The 24,365-nt window shown below is 46.5% G+C and overlaps 1 protein-coding gene across 1 annotated transcript in view; it reads left to right on the top strand.

Moving 5' to 3' along the window:
- Positions 1 to 24,365, top strand: part of ITGA9 (integrin subunit alpha 9) — a 296,559-nt gene that overhangs the window by 170,604 nt on the left and 101,590 nt on the right. The window contains exons 17-18 of the mRNA XM_054595411.1: positions 565 to 641; positions 22,380 to 22,530. Coding sequence (XP_054451386.1) covers positions 565 to 641; positions 22,380 to 22,530 — 228 coding nt within the window. The remainder of the gene's footprint in view (positions 1 to 564; positions 642 to 22,379; positions 22,531 to 24,365) is intronic.

Genomic DNA, 24,365 nt, shown 5'->3' with positions numbered 1-24,365 from the left:
ACATTGTACCCCTGTTCACTACTGAAGGGAAAGGATCCCTTTTGGCCCTTCCTGGTGCCCTCAGTATAATAGTCTAATTGCCACTGACTTTTCCCTTTGGAACTAAAAATTAGAATATGATCGCAGGGTTTAGGCAGGATCCATCTCAAATATAGATGGTCTGCCTCCCAGAGACAACAAACAGAGGGAAATGACCAGACAATAATCTTAAGAATTCTTTACTCAACTAATTATTGTTCACCCATGTCTGAGGGCATTTAAAGATATTCTCAATGATGGAAAGGACACCTACCGTGTTCCCTTCTTGAAAAACTACTGAAAGCAACACTTGGATAGGCTGAAAAATGAGACAAGCAAGGAGTACACTCTGCAGGCAAGACCAGTGTGGATTTGGGTTTCCTTGGAGCCTGTGAAGGACCCCCAGTCATGCCAGGGAGCTGGCTTCTGGGGAGTCGAGAGCTTGAAGGCTCACGGAAGAATTCGTGCTGATTTGAAAGAAAATACTTGGTTGTTACTCGTTTGTCATTAAATCCTGTGCCATCCTTCCTCTTGTTCCCCTCACAGACTGTTTTTGAAAGGAACTGCCGTTCCGAGGACTGTGCTGCTGACCTGCAGCTTCAGGGTCAACTGTTGCTGTCCAGGTAAGTCAGTGCTCCTTTCTTGACATTGTTCTGGAAAGTTCCTTTGTCTTGACTTCGAAACCCAAAGACTGAATGTGCGTATTTCCCTAATGAGGAAGGTAAATAAAGTTAGTGGGTTACAATGATATTTTGTGGTTTTAAAAAATGTGTATTATACAATAATTTTAACAACAGCTCTTCTTTTGGGGGGATAGTTTGGTTTTTGCTTGCAAGCCCACATATCCCATAATTTAGCCTATATTTCTATTTTCTGTGAGTATTTGTGTATGTGTGGCGGATATATTTTATGTTTACTCACTGTATTAAGTTGAACCATATGAAGTTGCCAATATTTAACTGTTTGGGACAATTCATATAATTGGACTGATCATTATATAAAGGTTCTTTTTATTTTTTTCCCACACTTAGCAGCACGTCTGCTTTAACAACAAGTAATTGTTCTGTGGCAGGAGAGGGTGAAGGAGAGAGCAGGCTGTCCGGATCCAAGTGAGCAGACAGGCTCTTTTGTTTCTGTATTTTCTCCCACAGTAGGTGAATCCCGCAGGCTAAAGGTGAACCACACGCAGGGAGGCCTCCTGTTTCCTCTTTGCCATCCTTGTATTTCAGCCTTCTTTTCAGATGAAGGTGCTGGCCCTGAATCACTAGCCGCATTTCAGAGAATGGTTTCCTTTCCAGACAATTCCTTCTGAAAGATTGAGCCTTGGGGCCAGAAAGCCCTTCCTCATGATTTATTACCATTTCTCAAAAACAGTCATCCCTTTTGACAGTTATTCTCTAAAATGCTATACTCTGTCCCTTATTTGTACTTGTGATAGTTACATTTGTGTTCAATGAAATATCCCCTCATGACCTAGTGACTATACTAGGACACTTATGATGATAAATGTATTATTCATCAAAGGGAAGTAATACCAAGATTCTTTTTCTTTTGTTTGCATTTATTGGGTGAAAGGTGATGTAATCCCCCCAACACACACGTGCGCACGCGTGCCAATACTCATTCAAACCACTTAAATATTAATTAGCATTACTGTTACCTAGGGCAAGAATGGTAGATTAAAGTGCCACATGCTTTGCCAAGCTTATAAAATTACTTCAAACTGATGAAGTAGATGTGGGGAACTTTTAACATTAGTAAGAAGAACCTCCTGGAACTATTAAAGAAACCAAATCTAAAGAAGGTTTATTGATGATCGAGTCCTTTTAGTTTTAAATAGGTCTTCCAAAAGAAAGTGTTTCAGGGAAAAAGTAACTTGAAACAAAATATATGGATTTGTTTTGTTTTGTAAATGTTGGCAATTTATTTTGGATTATAGATAAGTTCATGTGGTGGGAAAATGCTCACTTGTTCCAAGGTTAAATATTAGGTTAGGAAAGTCCTGTTTTTGCTGCCCAGTAATGGATGCTTAAATCTCTCTGTATTGAATTATGCTTTTTATATATTAAGATGTAAAACCCAAGGCTCATGATCAATAAAATACCCTATTCCTAGAGCTGCCTCCACTTCCACAACTTTGCCTCTTAAGAGTATTGGTCAGAAACAGTTCTGCTCGGTGGGCCCAGTAGTCAGTAACACAAAAACAACTTATGGGCCAACCAGGACCCAGACCCTCATATGTATCAGTTAGCTGTAGCTACAGAATATGCTGACTAACGAACTACTTCAAAACTCCAAGGTTTAAAACAGCAATCACTTATTCTCAAGGGTCTGAGTGTCAGCTGCATGTTGGCATGTCCAGGCTGGATTCAGCTGGATCTCAGTTGACTTGCTCATGCATCTGGGGTTCAGCAAATCTTGGGGTGAGTTGATCTTGGGTGTGGGTGAGTCAGTTCATCTCCGCTTCATGTGTTTTTCATTGTCCTGCTAGAACCAATAGGCTGGCCTGGGCATATTCCCGTCCTGGCATGGCAACAGGGCAAGAGGGCAGGCAGAAGCATGTGACATCTCTTGAGGCCTAGGCTCAGAACTGTGCCTTCTTACTTCAGCCTTATTCTATTGGTCACAACAAGTCCATCGCCAAACCCAAAGACAAGGGACAGGAAAATACGCTCTGAACCTTTAGCGAGAGGAACTGAAAAGGCACACCGCCAAGGCACAAGTATAGAAGCGATGGCAAAGTGGGACCAATGACGCTACCTACCCTTCCTGCATAAGGAACAGGGTAGCTCTGTCTCTTTTCTGATGCCTTATAGTTTTCAGGCCTATTTTAGCCTTTCTTGGCAATTCCATCTTTCTAGAACTCAGACGTGAGACTGAGAGACTGGGTGTGGAGACTTTCTGAATCTCAGGAAGCAGTGTCCTTGGAGCAAAGCTCTGAGTCTCTCCTTGGGATAAGTAATTTCCAAGGAGGCCCTTGTCTCTCAAAATAGCCTGTTGGCTGCATCCCTCATTAAATGTTCCTTATACTCTTGGGCCCATGGGCTGTCCTCAAAGGAGCTACCAAAGAAATGTTACTTGGAAAATGGATAAGTAGAGGTACAAAACCAAACCTGTGGTTTTCATTACATTGGATTTCCCAGACCTTCATGTAGAGCCAGGCACAAAGCGGAGGAAGGTACATACGGTCAGTCAACTGGTAGTGGGAGCCAAGATCTGGATTTGGTTGGCAAAGGCTCAGTGGTTTGAGCTGGAAGTAAGCTTCTTTGGTTATTATTTAATTCTCTTGGTTCATTCCTGCCTGGGGAGGGATGCACATTCCTTCATTGTTCAAGTCAGGGGAGTTTTGGGCACCAGGGCCCCTTCCCAATGTGCTCGGTGTGGGTGGGAGGTGGCAACCCCCACTCATTGCTTAAGAGAGGTCGATGGGTCATTACAGGGAAGCCAGGGAGCAGCTTCCAAGAAGAGGGATTACGGGGACTAAGGAGGATCCAGGCACCTGGGCAGAGAGCAAACGGGAGCAGAGCAATGGAGGTGTGGAGAGCAGGGTTCCCATGAAGACCTGCAGGGTCTGCAGCAGTGGTAGAGGTGGTCAGGAGGACATAGTGAGGGATGAGGAGATGGAGAGCGGGAGCGGGGTCGGGGAGGCAGAATGAAAGAATGGCATGGGTCACTTGGTCCTTTCTTCCACTCAGTGAAAGTCTGTCCCCACTGGAGTTCCGAGTCAGCTATCTTCTCCATCCACCTTAGCGCCTGTGTCCCTGGCTCGGGTCCTCGGAGCAGCCTTGGTCTTGGTGTGTGAGCACCCTCGGCAGCGCTGGACTTACCAGAGATGTGGTCTTGATCTCCACCATGGCGTCCCCCCGAGGGCTTCTCGAGGGCCGTTTGGACACAATTTTTGCCTTTCGTGCTGCCCTTAGAACCTAGCTCTCATGTTAGTTGTGACTCGCTGTACTGAAAAATGGATGCAAAGGGGTAACAGAGAAAGATCCCTCCAATGACTGGTAGACGGTGTAGTACAAGGTGTTGTGGCTGGAGGCGGCTAAGTTCCCACTAGACTGAGGAGCCTTTGTCTAGAGAATACAAGAAGGAAAGACATCTGGGAGTCATTGGGTCACCCAGAGTGGCCAGGGATTGAGCCAAGAAATGCTCTCTGTGACTGGGATTCACGGATGTTTTTATTTTTCTGTCCAGAGAGCATGAATCCTGGCAGGCCTCTTGTCTCCTAAAACAATCAACTCTTCAATTAAAAGTCTGCAATCATTAATGGTCTTGAGCCTAGTTCCAAAACATGCCGTTTCCAAAAATGTCCATGAATGGGGATGGAGCTGTATAGATAGTTTCTATTAAAGGGGGCTGGAAATTCCATTTGTAAAATGATGCAACTATGTTTTGTTTTGTCTGTCGGAATCCTCACCGTACCTAGGAATGCATCACAGGGTATTAGGATAAAGAAAAAGAAATATAGACCATGGCAGCTGAGCTAAAAAAATATTTTTTGATGCATCCCATAGGAGACCAGTGGAACGTTTCAGTGCCTTCTGGCTAGCCAACTCCAATAATGAAAGAACTCCTGAGGGAAGTGAAAAGACACAGTAGAATATTTATGAAGTCAGAAGAACCATCTAGTGACCACATATAATGGTTCTATGGTTAGAGCCTTCTTAATTCTGTTATCGCGGTCAGGGCGGGGGAGGCCAGTGAATTTCCCAAAACCCTTGGCTGGGAGATGGGTAGCTTTATCCATGAAAAATCAGCCTTTAAGAGGAGGCTCACAGCACCTAGAGAGCTATTTAGAGTGTGAAGCAAATTGTTCTCCTTCTCAAAAGTGGCAAAGTGGCCAGAGTCAGTAACTCCGCAGTATAAGATAGAATTAAAGTTGTCTTGTTTCATGAAGAGGAAGAGACCCCTGATTACTGAGCACCTACATGAGCTAGGTACCCTACAGAGTCCTCAGTATGCATCACCACACTGCGGTGTCTTACCAGCTGTGCAACCGTGGGCAAGCTCCGTAACGTCCCTGAGTCTGTTTCCTCATCTGTAAAGTGGGAGAACCAAGAACAACCCCTTATGCAATTATTTTGAGTATTTAATGAATTAAAATATTTTTAAGTGCTCCCAAAAGTGCTTGGCATACAGTAAGCACTCAGGAGATGAGGGCTAACATCATTTCATTTAACCCTCCCAGCAACACTGAGAAGTAAATATTGTTACACTCTTTTTAGTAGGGAGGGTACAGAGTAGTGGCTGAGGGAGGCCAGGTTACTTGCCCCAAGGGCTCATGGTAGTGATGGGGATTTAAAGCTGGAAATATCCCACTCTGTATCCTGCTTTCTGCCTGTGCCTGGGGCCCAGCTGCCATCGGGGTCTGGTATCAGCCGGCTCTAGACTAGACCAAGGCTGGGGACACATTGGTGGAAAGTCCTCCTCTGTATGAATAGCCCCAGTTCAGAAAGGAGGTCGATGGATAAAAATCCATTGTCAAAGATGCCTCCCACCCACCCCACTCATGCTCCCTGCTGGCTGTGTGGCCTGTGGGGCCCTGCTCAGCAGCTTTTCTCTCTGGAGACGTTAGGCCCCGTCCTGTGGGGTTGATGGCAGTCCCTGCAAGAGGCACTGCGTTCTTCATCCATGTGGGTGGCGTTGTTCTCTCCTTGGAGGGTCTCAGATTTGACCATGAGCTGGTGGGGCTGCCGTATCAAGAGTTCCCTCAAATGGAACAACAACATCATCATCACCATTACTGTTATTAATATTGAAGGAAAGAAGGAAGGTAAATTGGAACTGATCAGAAAACTGGAAAACTTCTGCCCTTGCCAGAATATTAGCCATGGGATTTATTTATTTCTTCACTCCTTCACTTTCTGCTCCAGATTGAGAGGGAATAAAAAAAAAAAAAAAAAGGTTTGTTGATTGGGAGCAGCTGGCCTTTGTAGTGGCTGTTTCTGGAATCTCTGGAAACAGGAAGGGTTCTTTCAATGGTGTATTCCTGAAGGAAAGGTGAGATGCTCCCATGAAGAGAACTCCCAGAAAGACAGAGGATGCTCTACTCATCCTCGTCTCCTCTCTCAGGATAAGCGTTTGCTCTGATGTGGATTCCCCCTAGGAGGCAGCAGGCATCTCCACCACATTTCAGGAACACACGTGGGTGGTCTTCTATGGGCATTACCTAGGCAGAGGGTGTGATTTAGGCCCTGGGAAGGTGATCAGCAGAGTAAGGCAGGCAAAGAGACATTTACACACTGAAAGAGGTATCGACGGGTACCCCTTGGGAGTACCTGCTTCTACTCCCTGGCTAGAAGTGACACAGTGCTAATATATTCATTTATCTAACAAATAGTGATGGAGCATTTGTTCTGAGTATACTAGGCTTGGTGGAAACAAATACAGATAAAGCACTGCATCATAATGTTATTTGTCTAGAAGGGGAAACACACATGAACACAGTAACTGTAATTCACTGTGATCTCTGGAAGCAGAGGGAAGACACACCCCACCCTGTCTGAGTCTGAGTTCTCCCAGACCCTAAGACAAGGATCTGAGGTTAAATAATTTCATTGAGAAGTGCAGGGAACAGAGGTAGGGGGGTAAATAAGTATACAGGGAGGCCTACCAGTAAGGGCGCAACCTAATACCGTGTATCAGTTACTTATTGCTGTGTAACAAGTCACCCCAAAATATCATGCCGCATGAATGGAACAACCACCATTTATATGTTGGCACCAGATCCCATGGGTCAGCTGTTTAGGCTGGGCTCAGTTGCTCAGGTCTTCCGGGCTCACATATGGTTCTGCGGCCAAATTCAGGTTGGCCAGGTGCCTCTGTTTGTGATGGTTAGCTCATTGTTGGCTGGGGTCCCTCCTCTGTCCTCCACATGGTTTCTCACCCTGGAGCAGGCAAGCCCAGGCTGCTGCTGCTGCTACTTTCTTTTCATTAAATGTATTGGGGTAACGTTGATTAATAACATTATGTAAATTTAAGGTGTACAACTTAATCACACCCAACTTCTGAATACTCCATTGTGTGCTCACCACCCAAAGTCTAGTCTCCTTTCATCATCGTATGTTTGACCCCCTTTACCATCTTATAGTGTGACAAGGGGAGCGGGGAATCCAAAACTAGAACAGCAATGAGTAAGGCCTCATGAGACCTAGTCTTAAACTGGTATCTTGTCACTTTTGCCACATTCTATTGGCCAAAGCAAAGTCACAGGGCCAATCAGTTCAAGGGATAGGGAAATAAACTCTACTTCTGATGGGATGAGCTGCAGTGTCACGTGACAAAGGATGTGTGTAGAGAGAGGCTACCCGTCAGCCCATCAGACCCAGATACCACAGGGAAATGCTAGGGATGGTGGGAAAAAGACACTGAGGGGCTAAGGGGCCAGCGTGTTGTACCCCAACTACGGAGTCATCGGGTGAGGGCTGCTCTGGGGACATTTAGTTCCCTTGACACTTCCAACCTAAGACAGTAGCACGTCTGGTTCTGGAAAAAGGCCCTTATGTACAGAGATGCAGACACTGGCAGGTCAGAGTCAGCGAGAGCATTGGAAACAGTCCAAGGGGGTTGGCGGGGCATGTGTGGTGTCTGCTACAACTGCTTTCTCAAAGGACCTCAGCTGGTGAGTTTACACTGGAATTTCCAACAAGAGTGTTATAGCACCTTTGGACACCGAGACTTCTTCCCAATAACTTCCTGAGGGTGCTTACTTTCCTTGTTTTGCCCAACACCCAACATTCTCCTACTGCACTTGTCTGTGTCTTGTTCCTTTTCCCCTTCTTTCGCATAACCATGCAGCGTCCACGTGCCAAAGGGCATTTGGCTTTCGAGCAAACCCATGAGCTAAGTAGAGGGCTGGGCGCTTTGTTCCCATTTTCCTGAGGACAGCAGATGAGCGATGTGTCCACAGCACACCCCAGGCAGAGAGGATAGGACCTCTGACCCTCCGTCATCCTGGGAGGGACCTGGGTGGAGTCAGGCCACACAGCTGTGTTTCTTTGGAGCCCTGGCTCCAGCTCAGCCCCGGGATGAGCAGCGACGGTGGCCCTGACACTCTGAGATGCGCCCCTCCATTGTCCTACAGAGTAACTCAGGCAGGAGAGAGACAAGCCCAGCTCACAGGTTCTCCGTGGTTGGCAGTTTTCCTGTATGTCCTAGGAGACATGGCGTTTCAGGGACAGAACAGGAAGCTGACACGCAGGGATTTGAGTCACTTATCTGAGGTCCAAAAGGAAGTTAAATGGCGGTGGCAGGAAAAACACCTGCTGGGAGGTTCCTGCATCCAAGTCCAGTGTTCCAGCGTGAGACCCATGGTCTCTCTCTTTAAAAAGCCGTGGCAGCTTAGGGAACCTGGCCTGTCTCTCACTCCCACTGCAATGTGCTGCTGTCCAATTTAGGAAATATCTTCCTATCTTCGGGATGATCTGATTTCCTCCACGGCCTACCGGCCTTAGTGTGAGGCTGGGACAGTGGGCCACCACCCTAGGAACTGACCTTTTCCCCTTGGGGAAGTCATTTCATTTTTAGGACACACCCCTTCCCCCTGAACCCCCCCTCCCCCCGCCATGAGCAGCAGAAATCTCTCCTGACAAATACTGGATTTCAGGGACAGCCCTCCTCCTGCTGAGCAGACACCAATGGAGATTTTCTATCTGGATGGTGAGAGGACAGGGTATCCATAGAGGAGCATGGAAGGCAGGCTGAGGCGTAACCATGGCAACCATGGAAGACGCTGGGAACGTGCTCATAGCTGGCCTCCCTCCCAAGCGACCTGGGAAGTCTTGGTCTACCTCACAGGTGTACCTAATAAAATTTTATTTGGTAGTATTTTCCTTGGCTCCCAAATATAGCCAACCATGGGAGGCTTTATGTATAAGCATCTCTCCAGCAGGGCTGAAATGATATGGCTGTTATTTCTGTCTCACTGGACATGCAACCTAAGGACCTATCCAGATAATGTAGCGACTGGATTCCTCACTACTCTCAAATCGAGAGCAGGCAGGGAGCCCTGTGCTTGTCTTCGCTGAGATTTTTGCAGTTTATCCTGTGTGACTAGGTTGTTGGTCTCTTGCCACTAACACTAGACTCACCCATCCCACAACAGACTCGGTCACTGTGAGAAAAGCCAAATTCTGAAGATGTGCAGTGGTTTTGTTTTTTGAGGTAACCCTTCCTCCACACAGGTTTTTCTTGCTGTCGTGCACACACCCTCTCTCATTAGCTCCTCTCCCAAGTGTGTTCTGAGCCACCTGATGTAACCGCGGGCGAGTGGGGAGGCGGCCCCGCTGCTCTTCACAGATGAAAACCCAAGGACGGCTGCGGCTGAGGAGCCTTCTTCTTTGCCCTCAGTGGTCACTGGTCCCTCCCTGCAGACAGAGGTGACAGACTCTGAAATAACATGAACTGCCCATAAATCACTTTGCACTGATGTTGCAATGAGATGGGAGGTACCCTGTAAAGAACTCCGTGCTACCAGGAGCCTCCTTCCCTGACTCCATTCCAGGTGATCTTGATCCAAAAGTGACGAGGCTGGGTGGGTGCTGGGTGGGTGCCACGCCCAGATCCGATGACTTGGCAGGTGCCATGTTCACAGCTGTTGGCAGCCAAGGGCTCACAGCTGTTCTGCCTCTGGTCTGGAGAAAGGCCTTCACCTCATGGGCGTCCTCTTGCCCGGGCGGTCACCCCCACCCCGGGGCAGCCCGCAGCCCTTGACTGGCTGACCTGAGGAACCAAACACCACCCTCTGTGTCAAGCCCGGGTAATTCCAAGCAGCAGTTTGTGCTCCAGACTCTTGGTGTGAATCAGGCTGAGCAGCTCCTGCCCTGCCCCACCTGCTCCCCTCGCCCCGTTCCTTGTGATGCCTCCTGATGACCCACCGAATCCTGTCGCAGATGGTTGCCAGAGGACCTGACCTGAGATCCTGTGGAACTTAGCACTTTTTGTTTGTTTATTTGTTTATCCTCAGATATCCTGGCCAGGCCATCTCATTCCTTTTTAGGACTGAGTTTCAAACAGAAACCAAATCCAATGTATTTATCAGATATTAATAGGGAGAAACAGTTGCTGGTGGGCTTATTATCTGCTCTCTTGAAATTGGAGAGGTATGGACTATTTATTACATTTCATTTATCCTCACCCAAGGCCATACTTACTGATTTTAGAGAGGAGGGATGGCGGGGGGAAAGAGAGCTAGAGAAACATTGATTGGTTGTGCACCCCTACTGAGGACCAAACCTGCAACCCAGGCATGTGCCCTGACCAGGACGCAAACCCATGATCCTTCTGTTTGAGGAATGATACCCAACCAACTGAGCCACACTGGCCAGGGTAGGATTTGGACTTCTTACAAACCACGCCTTGGGCTGATGTGTGGGAGTTTCCTTCAGGTGGCGAGTGAGACTTTGTGTCTTCTAGGGCTACTGCTGGATGCTTCTTCCCTGGGCCTTAATTTTTAAAGAGGACCATCCCAACACAAGGAATAACAGGAGAGGGAGTGGCGTTGTGTGAGACGGCTTTCAGTGCCAAAGGTCCTCCCTGGACGGAACTTGGAGCCGTTGGCAGTCCTCAGTGCATAAGGGAATGCGTGACATTCAGGAGGAGTAGTCAGCCTTCCTCACCAGGAACACGGCTCTTTTTTGAGAAAGTTTTCTGTGATAATGAGACTTGAACAAGAGGTGAATGCCTCTTGTTGAGTGTCGGTGAACAGCTGTGTTTCTTTAAGAAACAAAAGACAAATTTTTAAATCTCTCTCTCTCTCTCTTTTTTTCCTGGTATGGAAGAACACAATTTAACCTCCTAAGCCAAGAAGGAGCAGATTCTTATTTTCGTCCCTCCCTGACCAACTTCCCCAGTTTTAAAGATGATTCTTTTTTTTCAGCCCAGGGATGGTGGGACTGAGATGAGTGAAATCGAAGCACTTACAAATACCTTCTTATATACCTTTTGGAAATGCCGTTCTTACCTTTCCTGCTGGTGTGGGAGTCTGAGCAGCTGTTTCTCCCTCTCCCCTTGGCCCACATGGCCTCTCCGTCCCATCTTTGCGTCAAGTCCCCCACTCTCACCTTCCCGTAGGACAGAGCTTTCACGTGGGTCCGTGCCCTCCGTGATGTGTGCAGAGAATGCGTGAGGTCTGTGGACTTGGATGGGAGAACAGTCACTCGTTTATTTTCACTGACTTGGAACTGGAACTGAGCATTTTATTCAGTTATAAACGTAGACAGCAAAGCATAGGAATATGAGCAGGACCCGTGTGTGTCACACACATACACTGGCATTTTCATTTTGAGCTACTGTATTGCAGATATTTCAAAATATTATTTATATTCATCCCGGCTTCACAGTTACGGTAGTTTTTAGGTCTTCCACTCAATCTTATTAGTCACTGTCATTTAAAAAAAAATAACAGTATTAGTAAGCCACACATTTTTAAACATAACTATCAGTGTATTTTATGTCATCTGTTTCTTTGTAATCCTATTTTTCATTTTATGCATTTAAAAACAGTATTTTGAGAAGGAGTCCATCCACTTCACTAGAGTGTCAGGAATATCCAGTGGCACACCAACAGGTTAGAAAACCCTGTTCTAGAAGTTTTCCCTGAGTATGGCGAAAGATACATATTGGAGAAACAAATCTTTTGCTCTGCTTGTGGAGTAAATGAAAGATTTTTGTTACAACATTCAGGACTGGGACTGCGTTATAAAGCTATTGTCATGTTTTCCTGTCTCTGTGGCTTCCTGACCAATACACTGATTAGGAAGTAACCATTCATGAAGGCCTTGGTTTACTGTTTATTAGAGGTGCAGGTAACTTCGTGCGAGCTTCGATGAGCTCAAGAAAACTAGCGCCCCAGGCCCAGAGCCGAGAACTGGGCCAGCGGGTGAAAGCGGCAGCCGCTTTGTGGGCCAGTGGGCCCATTCGGGGTGGCTTGAGATGCTGTGGTGTGTGTGCCATTTCTACCCTCAAGGCCTCCAGGGATCCAGAGGACCCAGGAAGAAGGAGCTCTTTTCTCCTTGCCCCTGTGGCTGCTCACCTCACAGGAAACAAATGGCTCCAAGTCTAGGGAGGCTCTGTGTTTTATTTCCTGTGACTATTTCTATCCCCTGTTTGGTCCTTGAGCTAGAATCGGGGAAATATTATGGCCACAACAGCCAGGGGACCCTGGTGGCCGTGCTGACTTGGTCCTCTAGAGTTGTCTGGCCTGACAGCTTCTGTGGTGTGCACATTGGCTTCTTGCATTTTGAGTGTGTTAAGTGGCCTGGTTCCACAGGCGGCTTATGTGTGACATAAGGTGGCACCGTGCCATTGCTGGGTCAGGTCATACATCACTGCACACCCTCCCTGTCGTATGACGTCAGACCTCTGAGCAGCCCACAGAGCTTGGGAATTCCTCTGCCCCCCGAAGTATTCTTTGCCTTTAATCCAGTTGTTACAGTGAGTGAACCTCACTGATTTGTTCCAGATGTCCTCAGATTTAGTGATTCCGGAAATACTCCTAAAGTAAAGGCTGATGAGGATTTGAATTCCTCTGTTAGCTGGGAACCAGCGATTCCTTTCACGATTAAACAGATGAGGCAGGAGGAAGGAGCCTGAGCTGCTTGGAGGGGCAGGGAGGGCCCTCTGGCCTCTCGCGCTTGCCTCGTTAGAAAGAGGATGGCCTTTGAAGCAAGTACGGGTCCTGTCCCCGTACGAGTTATTAAATGAGCCAGAGCCACGGCCAAATCAATGCTGATGAAGTCAGAGAGGATAAAGGCATATGACTTTTTAAAGTAACATATGTTAATTATCGGAATGTTGCTAGGGAAACCACTATTTTGGCCCAGACCACCTTAGTAAATGCTTTTCTGGCTTTATGACCATAAAGCTGGCCCAGCTGGGTACATATGAGGGAGATAGAGGTATTTCTGGCTCCATGTGAGTGGTTTTCCAAGCAGAAACTCAGTCCCAGGCATCATTTCCCTGACCCACCATAAACTTTAATTGACGTGCCTCACAGAAGGGCCTCGGGATCCCTATCTGGAGTTAACAGCCATATGGGTCTGTTTGGCATGATTAGAAGGGATTTATAAAGCACGGTGAGATGTGAAGCCCATCTCCAACTGTATGGCCTAATAACCCAGCGGTGGAGAAAACTAAAACCTAATTCCATACACACATATAGTTCAATTATTGGTTTAGGCAGTATTCAAGGATGTGAGCAATATGAATATTAAAGCTACTTAAACTTACAGAGTTAAAACAGAAGCAGAAATTAATTCATGTAAGCCGTTGCTCTTTAGACTTTTTAAAAATATATTTGAAAGAAGACAAATATCCAGTAGGTGCCGGTGGAGGTCTGGGACAAGCCATGTCCGCGCATCAACGCAGGGATGCAGCTAAAGTCCAGCCAGCTGCGGGGAGTGGGGTGGCGTCCGGGGAAGCCAAAGGCAGGACAGCTGGAAGGGAGGTCGAGCAGTGGCAGAGGCAGGGCGGAGCACCTGAGAAGCAAGCTGGTCCCAGATGTGCCACTGAGTATTGAGCAAAGTGAACCGTGTTGTAGGGTGTGAAATGAGAGGGCCGGGGTGAGTGAGCAGGTGGCCCAGGGCTGAGGCTGTGGACCACAGGCGGCTGCCTGGGGCCGGAAGACTAAGAGCTGGGCAGAAGTAACAGCTCCCATCCCTCTAGCGGATATTAAAAGATAAAAGAAGATTAGATTGATTTCTTAATGTATATTTAGAATTGCACCCTTTGGTACAATATTCTTTTTGGATAGTTCTTGGTGCTTTTTTTTGTTTTTTAACAAAAAAAGTGTTGGGTTTTTTTTGTTAAAAAAATAGAAGTAATATCTTTTTTGGTGCTCTTGGTTTGTCAAATAAGTCCCTCAATATTTGCCACAGTAACTAGAACCTTATAAATCAGGAAACTTTAGTGATTTTTTTTTATGGCAGTGAAAATAGGTATTTGCGTTCTAAATAATTTGATCTATGAATAAGATCTACAGGAGTGGAAGGGAACAGGCAGTCACTAACTCCAACGAGCCAGCAAGACAAAATAGTTTCTCCCCTCTGTAGGAAAGAGACATTTCAGAGCTTATACTGGAACATTCTGTGAGAACTGATGTCGTTGGAGTCACCAGCTGTACTTAAAGGTTTCCTTGTCCAGAGTTCTGTCCCACGAGAATGCCTTGGGGAGAGGACAGCTTCCCCCGCTTCCTACAAGCTGAGAGAAAGGGACTGTGAATCTGAGAACGCGGTGCGTAACGCTCACGTGTCCAGATTTTGATGATGGCGTTCACCCCGGCACCTTACCTCTGCATGTTGATACTGGCAGCTTTATTCTCTGGAGGTACAGAAATGCTGGGGTTTTGAGAGTGGGTTTTTATGTTGTTGGTCTGGATCAGTGATTTTCTGTAGAGAAGTTAGCTGCGTCCCCAAGGAGAGGCCTCTGGTCTGGCTTTTGGGATGCAAACGCTGTTGCAAGGATTCTGGGGGGCTTGGGAACAACTCTCAGACGCAAGCAGTGGGCTTGACTGTGAAAGCTCTCAGCCTATCAAGGCCAACAGAAGCTGAGGAGGACATACCGTAGCAACAGTCAGGGACACAATGGTGTGACTGTTGTGTGCCTTAGAGGGATCGACTGCTGCCCCCCTGCATTAAGGAGCTGAGGGCATACCCTGCAGGGATGGGCTCAGGAATTGTATTTGCTGCCATCTGTATCTTCCTGAATGTATCCCTAGTCATTCTCTCTAAGTGAATTGCACTGGGGAAGCTCAAAATATGTACCCCTCAGACTCAGCAAGGGTACTGGCCTCTGAGTCTACCCTTATGGTGCCCTGGTTTAGGGCAGGGATAACACTCAAAATAATTGACGACCTTCACAGCCCAGGCATACCTACCCTTAAAACACTTGCCAGCCATGGACAACCAGTACAGCGCCCCGGGATAACCCACTGGCTGTCACCCCTGGGTAAGGGGTGTGTTTGGTCACCCACAACGACATTTGGCAGGACTGTGAGGAACCATTGGTAGACATGGAGATTGCCACTTGAGAGAGGTCTTTGTGACCGTTGCTACAGAAGGAAAGCAACCAGGATGGGGCTCACAGGGGGCGGTGGGGTGTCTGCAGGGCCTCGGGCCCCTTCCAGACGTTCGGAGGTAACAGGACTAACTGTTGCAACCTGCCAGAGATAGGCCTCACTGGCTGGCTCCTCCTCCCATTTGTAAAGCTGCATCTCCCACACAAAGGGCCCTGCGGCAGGCGCTGCCGGCACCGTCTTCACTGTCTGCATTGTCTGCATCCCTTTACCCTGGCGCTCAGCTCCGGTACCTGCATCTCCTCCGGCTCGGCCCACCAGGCCAGCGGTGCTGGGAATAGGCGCCCTTCTGGTCCCACAGCCGCGCTGAGCCAGTGGCTGGGGCCAACGCACACACCCTTCCCTAGCCCTTGAGGCGTGTTGGCACAGTGGACAACTTTGGGTATCAGATTTTGGGGAAACTCAAAATTACTTTGTGGGGCACAGAAGCACACATGTGGCACATTTTTGTGACATTTCACAATGTTCATTACATCATATTATAAGCAAGTGAGTTTTAGAGGCTAAATATTGTCAATTTCATTTAAAAAAATACTCGGTTTTATTTTTACCCAAGTTTTATTTTTTTTCTAGACCACTGCTTTGCAGGTAACATGAGCACATATGTACCATTGAAGAGTAATCACAAATGAAACATATTATATTGTTAAAAGCAAAATACATAGGATTTACTGAGAGTCCTGAACAGTCATGACCAATGGAAATATGCAAACCATGTATGCAATTTCAAATGTATGGTAGCCACACTGAAAAATTAAACTGAAACTCATAAAACAAATTTTATTTATTATAGCAAAAATCATCTAAATGTGCAATTAATAGTAAAACAATGATTGAGATTTTTTTTAACCCCTTTTATTTTATTGTGCTAAGTCTTAGAAATCTGGTGTGCATTTTACACTTTAATGCAGACCTGCCATGTTTCAAGTGCTCCAAGCCATATATGAGTAGTGGCTATGATATTGGACAGCCCAGGCTTAGAACTAGAACATGTACTTCAGAGTTGTCTCACCCAATAAGCGAGGGAGGTGAGCTCATTCCACACCAGCTGCCGTTGGTCATTGGCTGAGGGCTGCTACAAGGCTGTCAACCATTGGTTGAGGGCTGCTATGGGGCTGTTAGGGCTCGATTCTTCAGCACGCTGCTGGCCTGCAGAGAAAAGCCCTTCAGCAACAGATGGGGATGTTGGCAGAGAGAATCACAGCCTGTGCCAGCTGCGGTGATAAACCTCAGGGGACAGGGGCACAACCACCCGTAGCCTACTACATTTTATAATACCTTCACTGCAGTGCCTTGTTATTTATCAACAAATTACTTTCAATACACCCGGAGCTGGTAACTCCAGATACCATGGTTAAATTCATTGACCTAGAGCATCAACTCAAAACGTGGATATCTTAAGTCCCTGGGAATCTAGATGCATCCCGTGTATCCTCCTGGCCTACCATTGATCTCACTGCTAAGGATGTCCTCTTCCTGCTCCTTTCCACATTATTTCCAAGTCACTCCATTTCTGTATCTGTTGTTTATAGATTTCCCTGCCTGGAATGTACTTCCTGTTTCTCTCCCTCCCCGCCCCCACCCCACACCGTATACTCCTCATTCTTTAAGATGTGGCTCAATTCCTACCTCTCTTAGGGAACCTCTTAGGATAATTTCAGTCCACGGTGATTTCTTCCCTCTGGATTTCTCCTGCACCTTGTTCTGCACCTGTCCTTCAGTATGACTTGCATTCACTTTGTGGTTTCTTTTCCTCATATCAATATGCCGCACAATCAGTTTATCTGGCACTTTGTGCTCAAGTCCCTCATAGGAAGATGCTACATGAGAAACTGTGGTTTTATGGGTTTTCCATGTTTGTAAGTTTAAGCACTACTAGTTGAAAAACTGAGTTGTCAACAAAGCACCAAGGAGATGGCCCAACAGGTGCTGAAGGTATCTGGAACCGTCCTGAATGCCTCCACCGATTTCAAGGAAAATTGTCCAGAGGGAAAAATAAGCAGCTCAGATAGCTTCTGTAAAGAGATTATACCTTCCAATATTCTAAATATTGCAAATGCTAAGAAGGCATCACAATTTCACTTCTCTTCTTATTATAGCCGAATAAGCTTATGTGAATTTTATACAGTTTTGTTGTATTTTCCTGTACTTGCAGAGTCACAGGGACCAAGGGAGGAGCCTGCTGCTTTAGTTCCTTCCCTTAGCATCTTCACAAAAAAATTGCCTGCGTAAATTTCTTCCTGTGATGGTAGAAGGGGAAGAATTTAGTTCAGTGGCCTGAGCGGTTGAGCCTGTGATGACTGACATGGGAATGTACTGCACTTTCCCAACAGGGAACTTTGAAGGGTGTGCATTCTTAACGTAAGGTGGTGAGTGAGGTCACAGAACAAGTTCTGAAGTGACCCTCAGGCCACCAAGATGGTGGCAGTAACAGCTGACATGTGAAGTAATGGGCGAATGGTGCCAAATTGAAGATAAACCCAACATATTCAAAAACAGCTGCTGTAAGATGTATAAGGACAGTTATTTTCTTATCTATTGATTTTAGAGAGGAAGGCACAGAGGGCGGGTAGAGGAGAGAGACAGAGAGAGAAACATGGACTTGCTCTTCCACTTATTGATGCATTCATTGGTTGATTCTGGTATGTGTCCTGATCAGTGGTGAGATAAGCTTTATAGAAACTGCACAGTTTGGTTCTTATTTTGACTATTAATAACACTTTTCTTATAAAAGTACATCAGATGGTAGATGTTCAAAGTAATGTGACTCATGTAAAAGACTGCACAAAAGCAAATTAAAACTAATGAGAAATTTTTCCAGGGAGTGAAATTTCTTGAAAATTGGAATCTTTCTTCACAAAATAACTAAGCACCTGGGGAACGTTTGGCACCAAAACCCTGTGCCTGGTCCTTTTACTCTTTCAACAGTCCTGTCAGAGGTCGGTTCTCATGGAGCCCTGTTCTTTGCAGTTATTTCTTGCCAAAGTCCTTCCCGACCGAGATGGAGTTTATGTAAGAGTTGCAGATTGTCCTCATGCCAGTGGAAGTTTGGCACTAACCGCAGCTCGGTCCCCAGAGAGCTGGGTGACCTGAGTCAGAATACATCTCCTCCTGGGGGACTCAGCTCCTCCAGCTGTAAGATGCAAAGGCTGAGCCGATGATCTGTTGCGGGGATAGTGTACCTGTTCAGCCATTCACTCCACAACGGTTTGTTGAGCACCTGCTGTGTGCCAGGCACAACTCTGTCATTGAGCGTTCAATGATGTGCAAAACCAGACAGGGGTCCTTGTTCCCCGGTGCTTCGATCCTAATAGGGGAGAGACAGTTCCTAAATATGTGCACAAATAATTGTGTCATCACAGCATTGGTAAGTGCTGTGAAGACAGTGGAGCACATGGGGGGTCACAAGCTGAATTATCTCACCCAGGAGGGAGCGCAGGTGAGGGGCTGGAGAACACGGGCTACAATGGTGAGGAGTGAGCTCTAAGCCCAGCCAGCCCCTTGGCCGGTCACCTCATCTCTGTATCTCGGCTTCCTCCTGTCTAAAAATGGAGCTGACATCGGGAAGCTTTCATGGCGCTGTAAGGTTGCAGAAGGGTGACATGTTTGAAAGTACCCAGCACCAGGCAGATCGCATTGCATTGCATTTCTAAGAATTGCTTTGGAAGCCGAGATGTTCTATTTCATATGAGGGTTTTTAGCTGTGGAGGATGAGTGAAACAGCTTTGAGGCCTCTTTTTTAAAAAGTCAGAGTTCAAGGTCTGGAAGGTGCCTGGCTTCCCTTAATCCTGGAGTCATGTCTGAGTCACTTGACTTTGAAACTCCAGAGATGACCACACTGCATGATGAAGTGACAGAGGTCTAAGCTGTGGGGTCTGGCAGAAGGTTAGACAGCTCTGGCCAGATCCCTTGCCATTTATACATGAAGAAACATGGCTGATCATGAACAACAAAACTGGAGTCAAGAGGCAGCCCCCTGCCCATGGTCCTCTGCTTTTTTATATTGTCTCTCTGTGCAATGTTCCATTTGGAAACGATGGGTATTCTCTGAGGCTACTGGGCTACTTGTGAGTGCTTAGGCAATTCCCTCTCAAGATAAAGCAAAGTTAGCACTCCCTCTCATAACTCCTCAAAGCCTGAGGATTGCTCCTTTAATCTTACAAAAGCAAACAAGAGGATAGAAATAACGCATCAATTGTTTAAAATTAAAATGGCCAAGAATAATAAATAATTGCCACATAGCTTGAGGTCAGGGTCGTAATTTACTGGAGTCCGTTCAAGAATTTGAAACTTTCCTCCAAGTTAATTTTTCACATCTTGTTTGCATCCTTAGAGGTCTTGTTTCCAAAAACAAGACCCATCAGATCTCTCCTTGCACATGTTATTTTTGTGGACGTGCCAGGCATGCAGGAAAGTGAGGTCCGCTCTTCTTGGATGGGTAATGAGGATTCCTCCCCCTAAAATCTGTATTTCAAAGTATTTTAGCCTCCTGACATTTTGGGTAGTTGTCTGTCGCGCTCTACTAGCTATGTCAGTGGTCGCAAACAACAACGAACATGTGCTGGTGAACTTAAACAGAAAGGGGATTTATTGGAAGGATAGGGGCGGGTTCAGAGCTTAGCCAGGAGGGCTGGAGAACCATCACTGCAGGAAACAAAGGAGGCAAGGCTTAGCTCAGGGTGCTACCCCTGGGCTCTCAATCCTCTGTGACCACCTCAGATGATCTCAGAGTGGGGCCCTTGTATCTTTGGGCAAACCGCAAAGTTCATGACCTTGGTTAGGAGCATCTATCTGCTCACCACACTGAGGCTACTTGCTCACCCTGAGATCACGTGGCTGCACTTAGGTGCCTACACTTTAGCAACAAGCCCTAACCCTACTGCTTTTTTTCTGATGTGCCCCTCCCACATATCTTGAGATTTCCCGCAAACGGAAGGTGTCAGGGTGCTGAGTGGCCAAAAATATCAACTGCCCGTTACACAAACCTTTATATGCTTAACCACATCTTCCATGAATTGGTTGGCCAATCACAGATTGGCCACCCATGTGAGTTTATTTTTCCAAGGCTCACATAATAATCTTCACTGTCAAGTACATCATCATTGTCATTCTCCTCCTCACTATGACGCTCACCCCCACCACCATCCCACTGATGGCCCGCTCACCACCCCCCACCCCACTCTCCCGGGCTGCCATTTCCCTCCTCCTCCTCACCTCTCAAATATTCCTTCCCCCTCCTCTCCTGTCCTAGTCTTTCACTGTTTTTATTTCATTGCAAAATGGAAGCAATCATAAAGGAATCTCTTCGTGTTCCCCACACCCATCTATTAATGCATTTGTGCTGTATGTGCCTCTTTCTCACCTCATACCAGCTGAGGCCAACCCCTCCATTTGTTCAGAGGCCATCCAGAAATTGTTCCCTGTCACGTCGTCATTCATTGTTCTCCCTCTAGTAGATCCTTCCTATTACCATGCAAATATACTATGGTAATTCCCATCTTAAAAAAAATTCCCTTGAGCCCACCTCCCCTACCAGCTATTGTCCTTTTTCTCTCCTCCCCTTTGTAGAAAAACTCCTTCAAAGAGGTGCCTGTACTCACTGTTTCCATTTATTCTCTTCCTGCAGCTCTGAAACCCATTCCACTCAAGCTTCCATCCCAGCCACTTCACTTAAGTTGTGCTTAGGGAGATCACCAGTGACCTCCGGATGGCTATTCCAGTGGCCAGTTCTGATTCATGTTATTTTGACCTATATGCCATACTTGACAAACTTAATTACTCCTTCCTTAGAATATGTCTTCTGTGTCCACTTAGACACCCTTGGTTTTCCTACTGTCTCCCTCGCCAGTCATTGTCAGTCTCCTTTGCTGGCTCCTCCTCATCTTCATCTCCCAAGTGTGAGAACTCTCCTCTGCCTACACATGTTCCCTGGTGATCACAGCCAGTCCCTCCCAGATGGATATCCCCAGCCCAGACCCCTCCTTCAACTCCAGACTTATGCATCCAGCTGTCTCACCATCTCCTCTTAAAAATCCAATAGGTATTTGGATTTTCTCTTCTAAACTTTCTGTACCTGCAGTCTTTCCCATCTCAACAAATGACAACTCTTCGCTTCTACATGTTGAATCTAAAATCCCTGAAGCCATCCTTGACGCCCCTGTTAAGATCCCTAACATCCCTCATCCACCCATGAGCAAAATCTGTTGACATAACCTTTGAAACATATCCAGGGTATGACTTCTTCTCACTGCCTCAGCTTCTACCGCCGTGGTCTGGTCTGCCCTCTTGTCACACCTGGGCTATCACAAGATCTCCCTAACCAGGCTTCCTGCTTCCCCTGACCACTCACTCCACAGAGTATTCTCCTCACAGCCAGAGTGAACCTTTCAATAGGGAGGTCAGGTGACATGGGTCCTCCACCTGGGGCTCTGCAGGGGCTCCAGCTCAGGGTCAAACCAAGGTCCTGTGTTGGCCCAGCAGTGCCTACATGATCTTCTTGCCCCTAATACCTTCACCTCTCTAAGCCCATTTCTTCCCTCTCTTCCCCTCGCTCATGCCTCCTGGCCACAGTGGCCTCCTTGCCAGCCTTTGAACATTCCAGGTGCCACTTTCCTTGGGCTAGTTCCGAGGTCTCTTTGTGTCTTGCTCCTTTGCTTCCTTCAGGGTTGTCCTGAGAGGTCACTTCATCATTATGGCTTCCCAAACGCCCAATGCATTTAAAGGTGCATCCTACTCCCCCTCCAAATCTGGTGCTCTCGGTCCTTCCTGCCTCTTTGTAAGTTATCTTCATAGTTCTTATCACAATCTGACCAGTGTGTTTGCTTCTTTGTGTCTGTGTTTGCTGTCTCCCTGAAGCTACAAGAAGGCAAGAACTCTGTTTTGTTTGCTGCTCTTCCTTTAGCACTTAGAATAGCAGTCATGGGTAGTTAGGAGGTACTCAAAAATATTTGAATGAATAAATGAATGAATGAATTACCGGATTCCATATCTGGGTTATTAAATGTCTTATGATTTTACACGTTTGATATACAAGATTTCACGTGAGCCCCAGAAAAGTCTAGTGAGATAGGCAACCAAGATCCCTTCTGGGCTTGGATGAAGAAACTGAAGCTTATGGGATCTAATCAATTGCCCAGGGATGCATGGCTGCTTCATGGGGTTCCTGGGACTTGTAGTTCTGAGCCTAGAGGAGTTTGTGCACCGCACCCTTAGCTACCCCACAACGGCTCATGTTGTATTAGTGAAAGCTGAAAGCTTGGGGGCATTCATTGCTATTTATTTTTCCTTGCAGCATCGATGAGAGAACCCCATATCTAGCTTTGGGGGCTGTGAAGAATATTTCCCTAAACATCTCCATCTCCAACCTTGGCGATGATGCCTACGATGCCAACGTGTCCTTCAATGTTTCCCGGGAGCTTTTCTTCATCAACATGTGGCAGAAGGTAAAGAGGGCACCCCAAGAGAGCCCCTTTGGTCCAGCTAGTGCATTTGCTGATTTTCATCATAGCTTAGACTGTGCAGTGATCCTGCAAAGACTATTTTGTTATGTGGAGTACCATTTGGGACTATTTGAATATTTTTTCCTCCCAGACTTAGAAAGTATGTCGGTATAGGTGAAGAAGAAACTGTAAGTACCTCCTCAGTGTCGGAGCAGATTGATGTCTCCCATTGCCTCTTACCCGTGCCCTCTTATGAAACCCACTCGATGCAGTTTTAGGTCTGGCCCCTTCTCTAAGATGATATGGTCACTGTCTCCAGCGTGCGCATATTCCGGAGAGTTCCAGCGTTAGGTCAGTAGTTGTGAAAAACAAGAGATGAAGACAGATTGCAGCTTATCGTGCTTGTTGTTGCCAGCGATGCATTTGATGCTTTCATTAGAGGGTCATGTTCATCATCCTGCACTTTGGCATATTTATTTATTCCTGACATACTTGAGTGAATGGAGGAAATTAAATGATTTCCATGAATGGAGTGAGCTCCTTAGAGTTAATTAATTTATTTGAATGAATTGGAGTTTAAATTGCATGACTCAGAAAGGAAAAAGGAGCTGGAATTCCCTTCTGTCTTGTAATCTGCCTCCATGAACCACCTTTGGGAAGAAAGAACAGGCCTTCTCGGTGGGCAACAGGAGGAATGGGGGATTTAAAGAGACCCCATTCTACCCCCATAATTGCACCAATTGTTCTGATGGGAATTTTTTGCAGCTTTTCATAGTGTTTATAGCCTTGAACTACAGTGCCTTGATGTCTGTATTAAAATGGAACCAAAATCACTTTCTGACGAATTTCATCCTGCCCATAGATGAGCACTGGGTGTACCTTCACACCTGCCGGCAGCCTACCTTCTGCTCAGGCACATATCCTGCCAGACTGAAGGGTTCTGACAGGGCTGTGCCACTCTTGCCCGGCTTAGGACGCAACTGAAGCATGTAGAGCAATCTGGAGGGGCAGTGCTCCAAGAACTTCCCAAGAGCTCATCTCAAACTCTCTGCTGCTTAATGGCTCTTGAGAGGTCCAGGGTTGGGGGGGACCCCAAAAATAATTAAGAAGGACTGCCAGAAGGGCAGGCTTTCCATTCACCTCCTTCCCCCTAAAAACCTTCCCTGGTTCAGGCCCCCATCAAGAGTGAACCAAGTACCTATAGGGTGTCAGTATCTCTGGCTACGCACAGAATCTCTTTTACAGAATTTCTTGTGCTGTGGTGCCGTCTTCCTGTAGGGGGTCGGAGTGGGGAGAAGGGTTTACTCAGGGAACAGACCTGTGAAACTTGTTTCTGTGGTAACTGAAAGGATGTGGTTGGTGACCAGGTCATTACATTACACAGATAGCTCTCACTTAGGGCCCGTGGGAGAAATTTTTCTCCAGTCTCAGCATTAGGAATAGCTGTGCTTTTTCTGAACAATTGGCATATTTTTACCCGTGGACACAGTCATCCTTGTGACTAGGCTTTGTTCTCTCTGCTGTCTGCTAGAACACTCAGAGCCGGCCTCCCTCTGTCAGTATGTAGGACTGGATAGTATTAGTTCATAAACTAAATAGCTTCCTATGTCTTAGTTTATTTCCCTTCACCATGGTTTTCTTTCTAGCTTGGATACCACAAAATATTCTATCATAAGGTATACTATGGATTACCAGCAAATTCCTATTATTAGATAGTTCATTATTTCTAGTTTTATTCTTTTTTAAATAATATTTTGATGAATGTCTTCTACAGATATTGGCATGAGCAAATGTTTATATTTTTAGGCTTAAAACTATTCGGGGGAGGTCGCATTTAT

This window comes from Pteronotus mesoamericanus, unplaced genomic scaffold, assembly GCF_021234165.1.
Source record: "Pteronotus mesoamericanus isolate MK-2021 breed Mesoamerican mustached bat unplaced genomic scaffold, CSHL_Meso_final scaffold_54, whole genome shotgun sequence".
Classification (NCBI taxonomy): Eukaryota; Metazoa; Chordata; class Mammalia; order Chiroptera; family Mormoopidae; genus Pteronotus; species Pteronotus mesoamericanus.
Note: the sequence above shows the minus strand (reverse complement) of the source record. Positions and strands in the feature narration are given on the sequence as shown.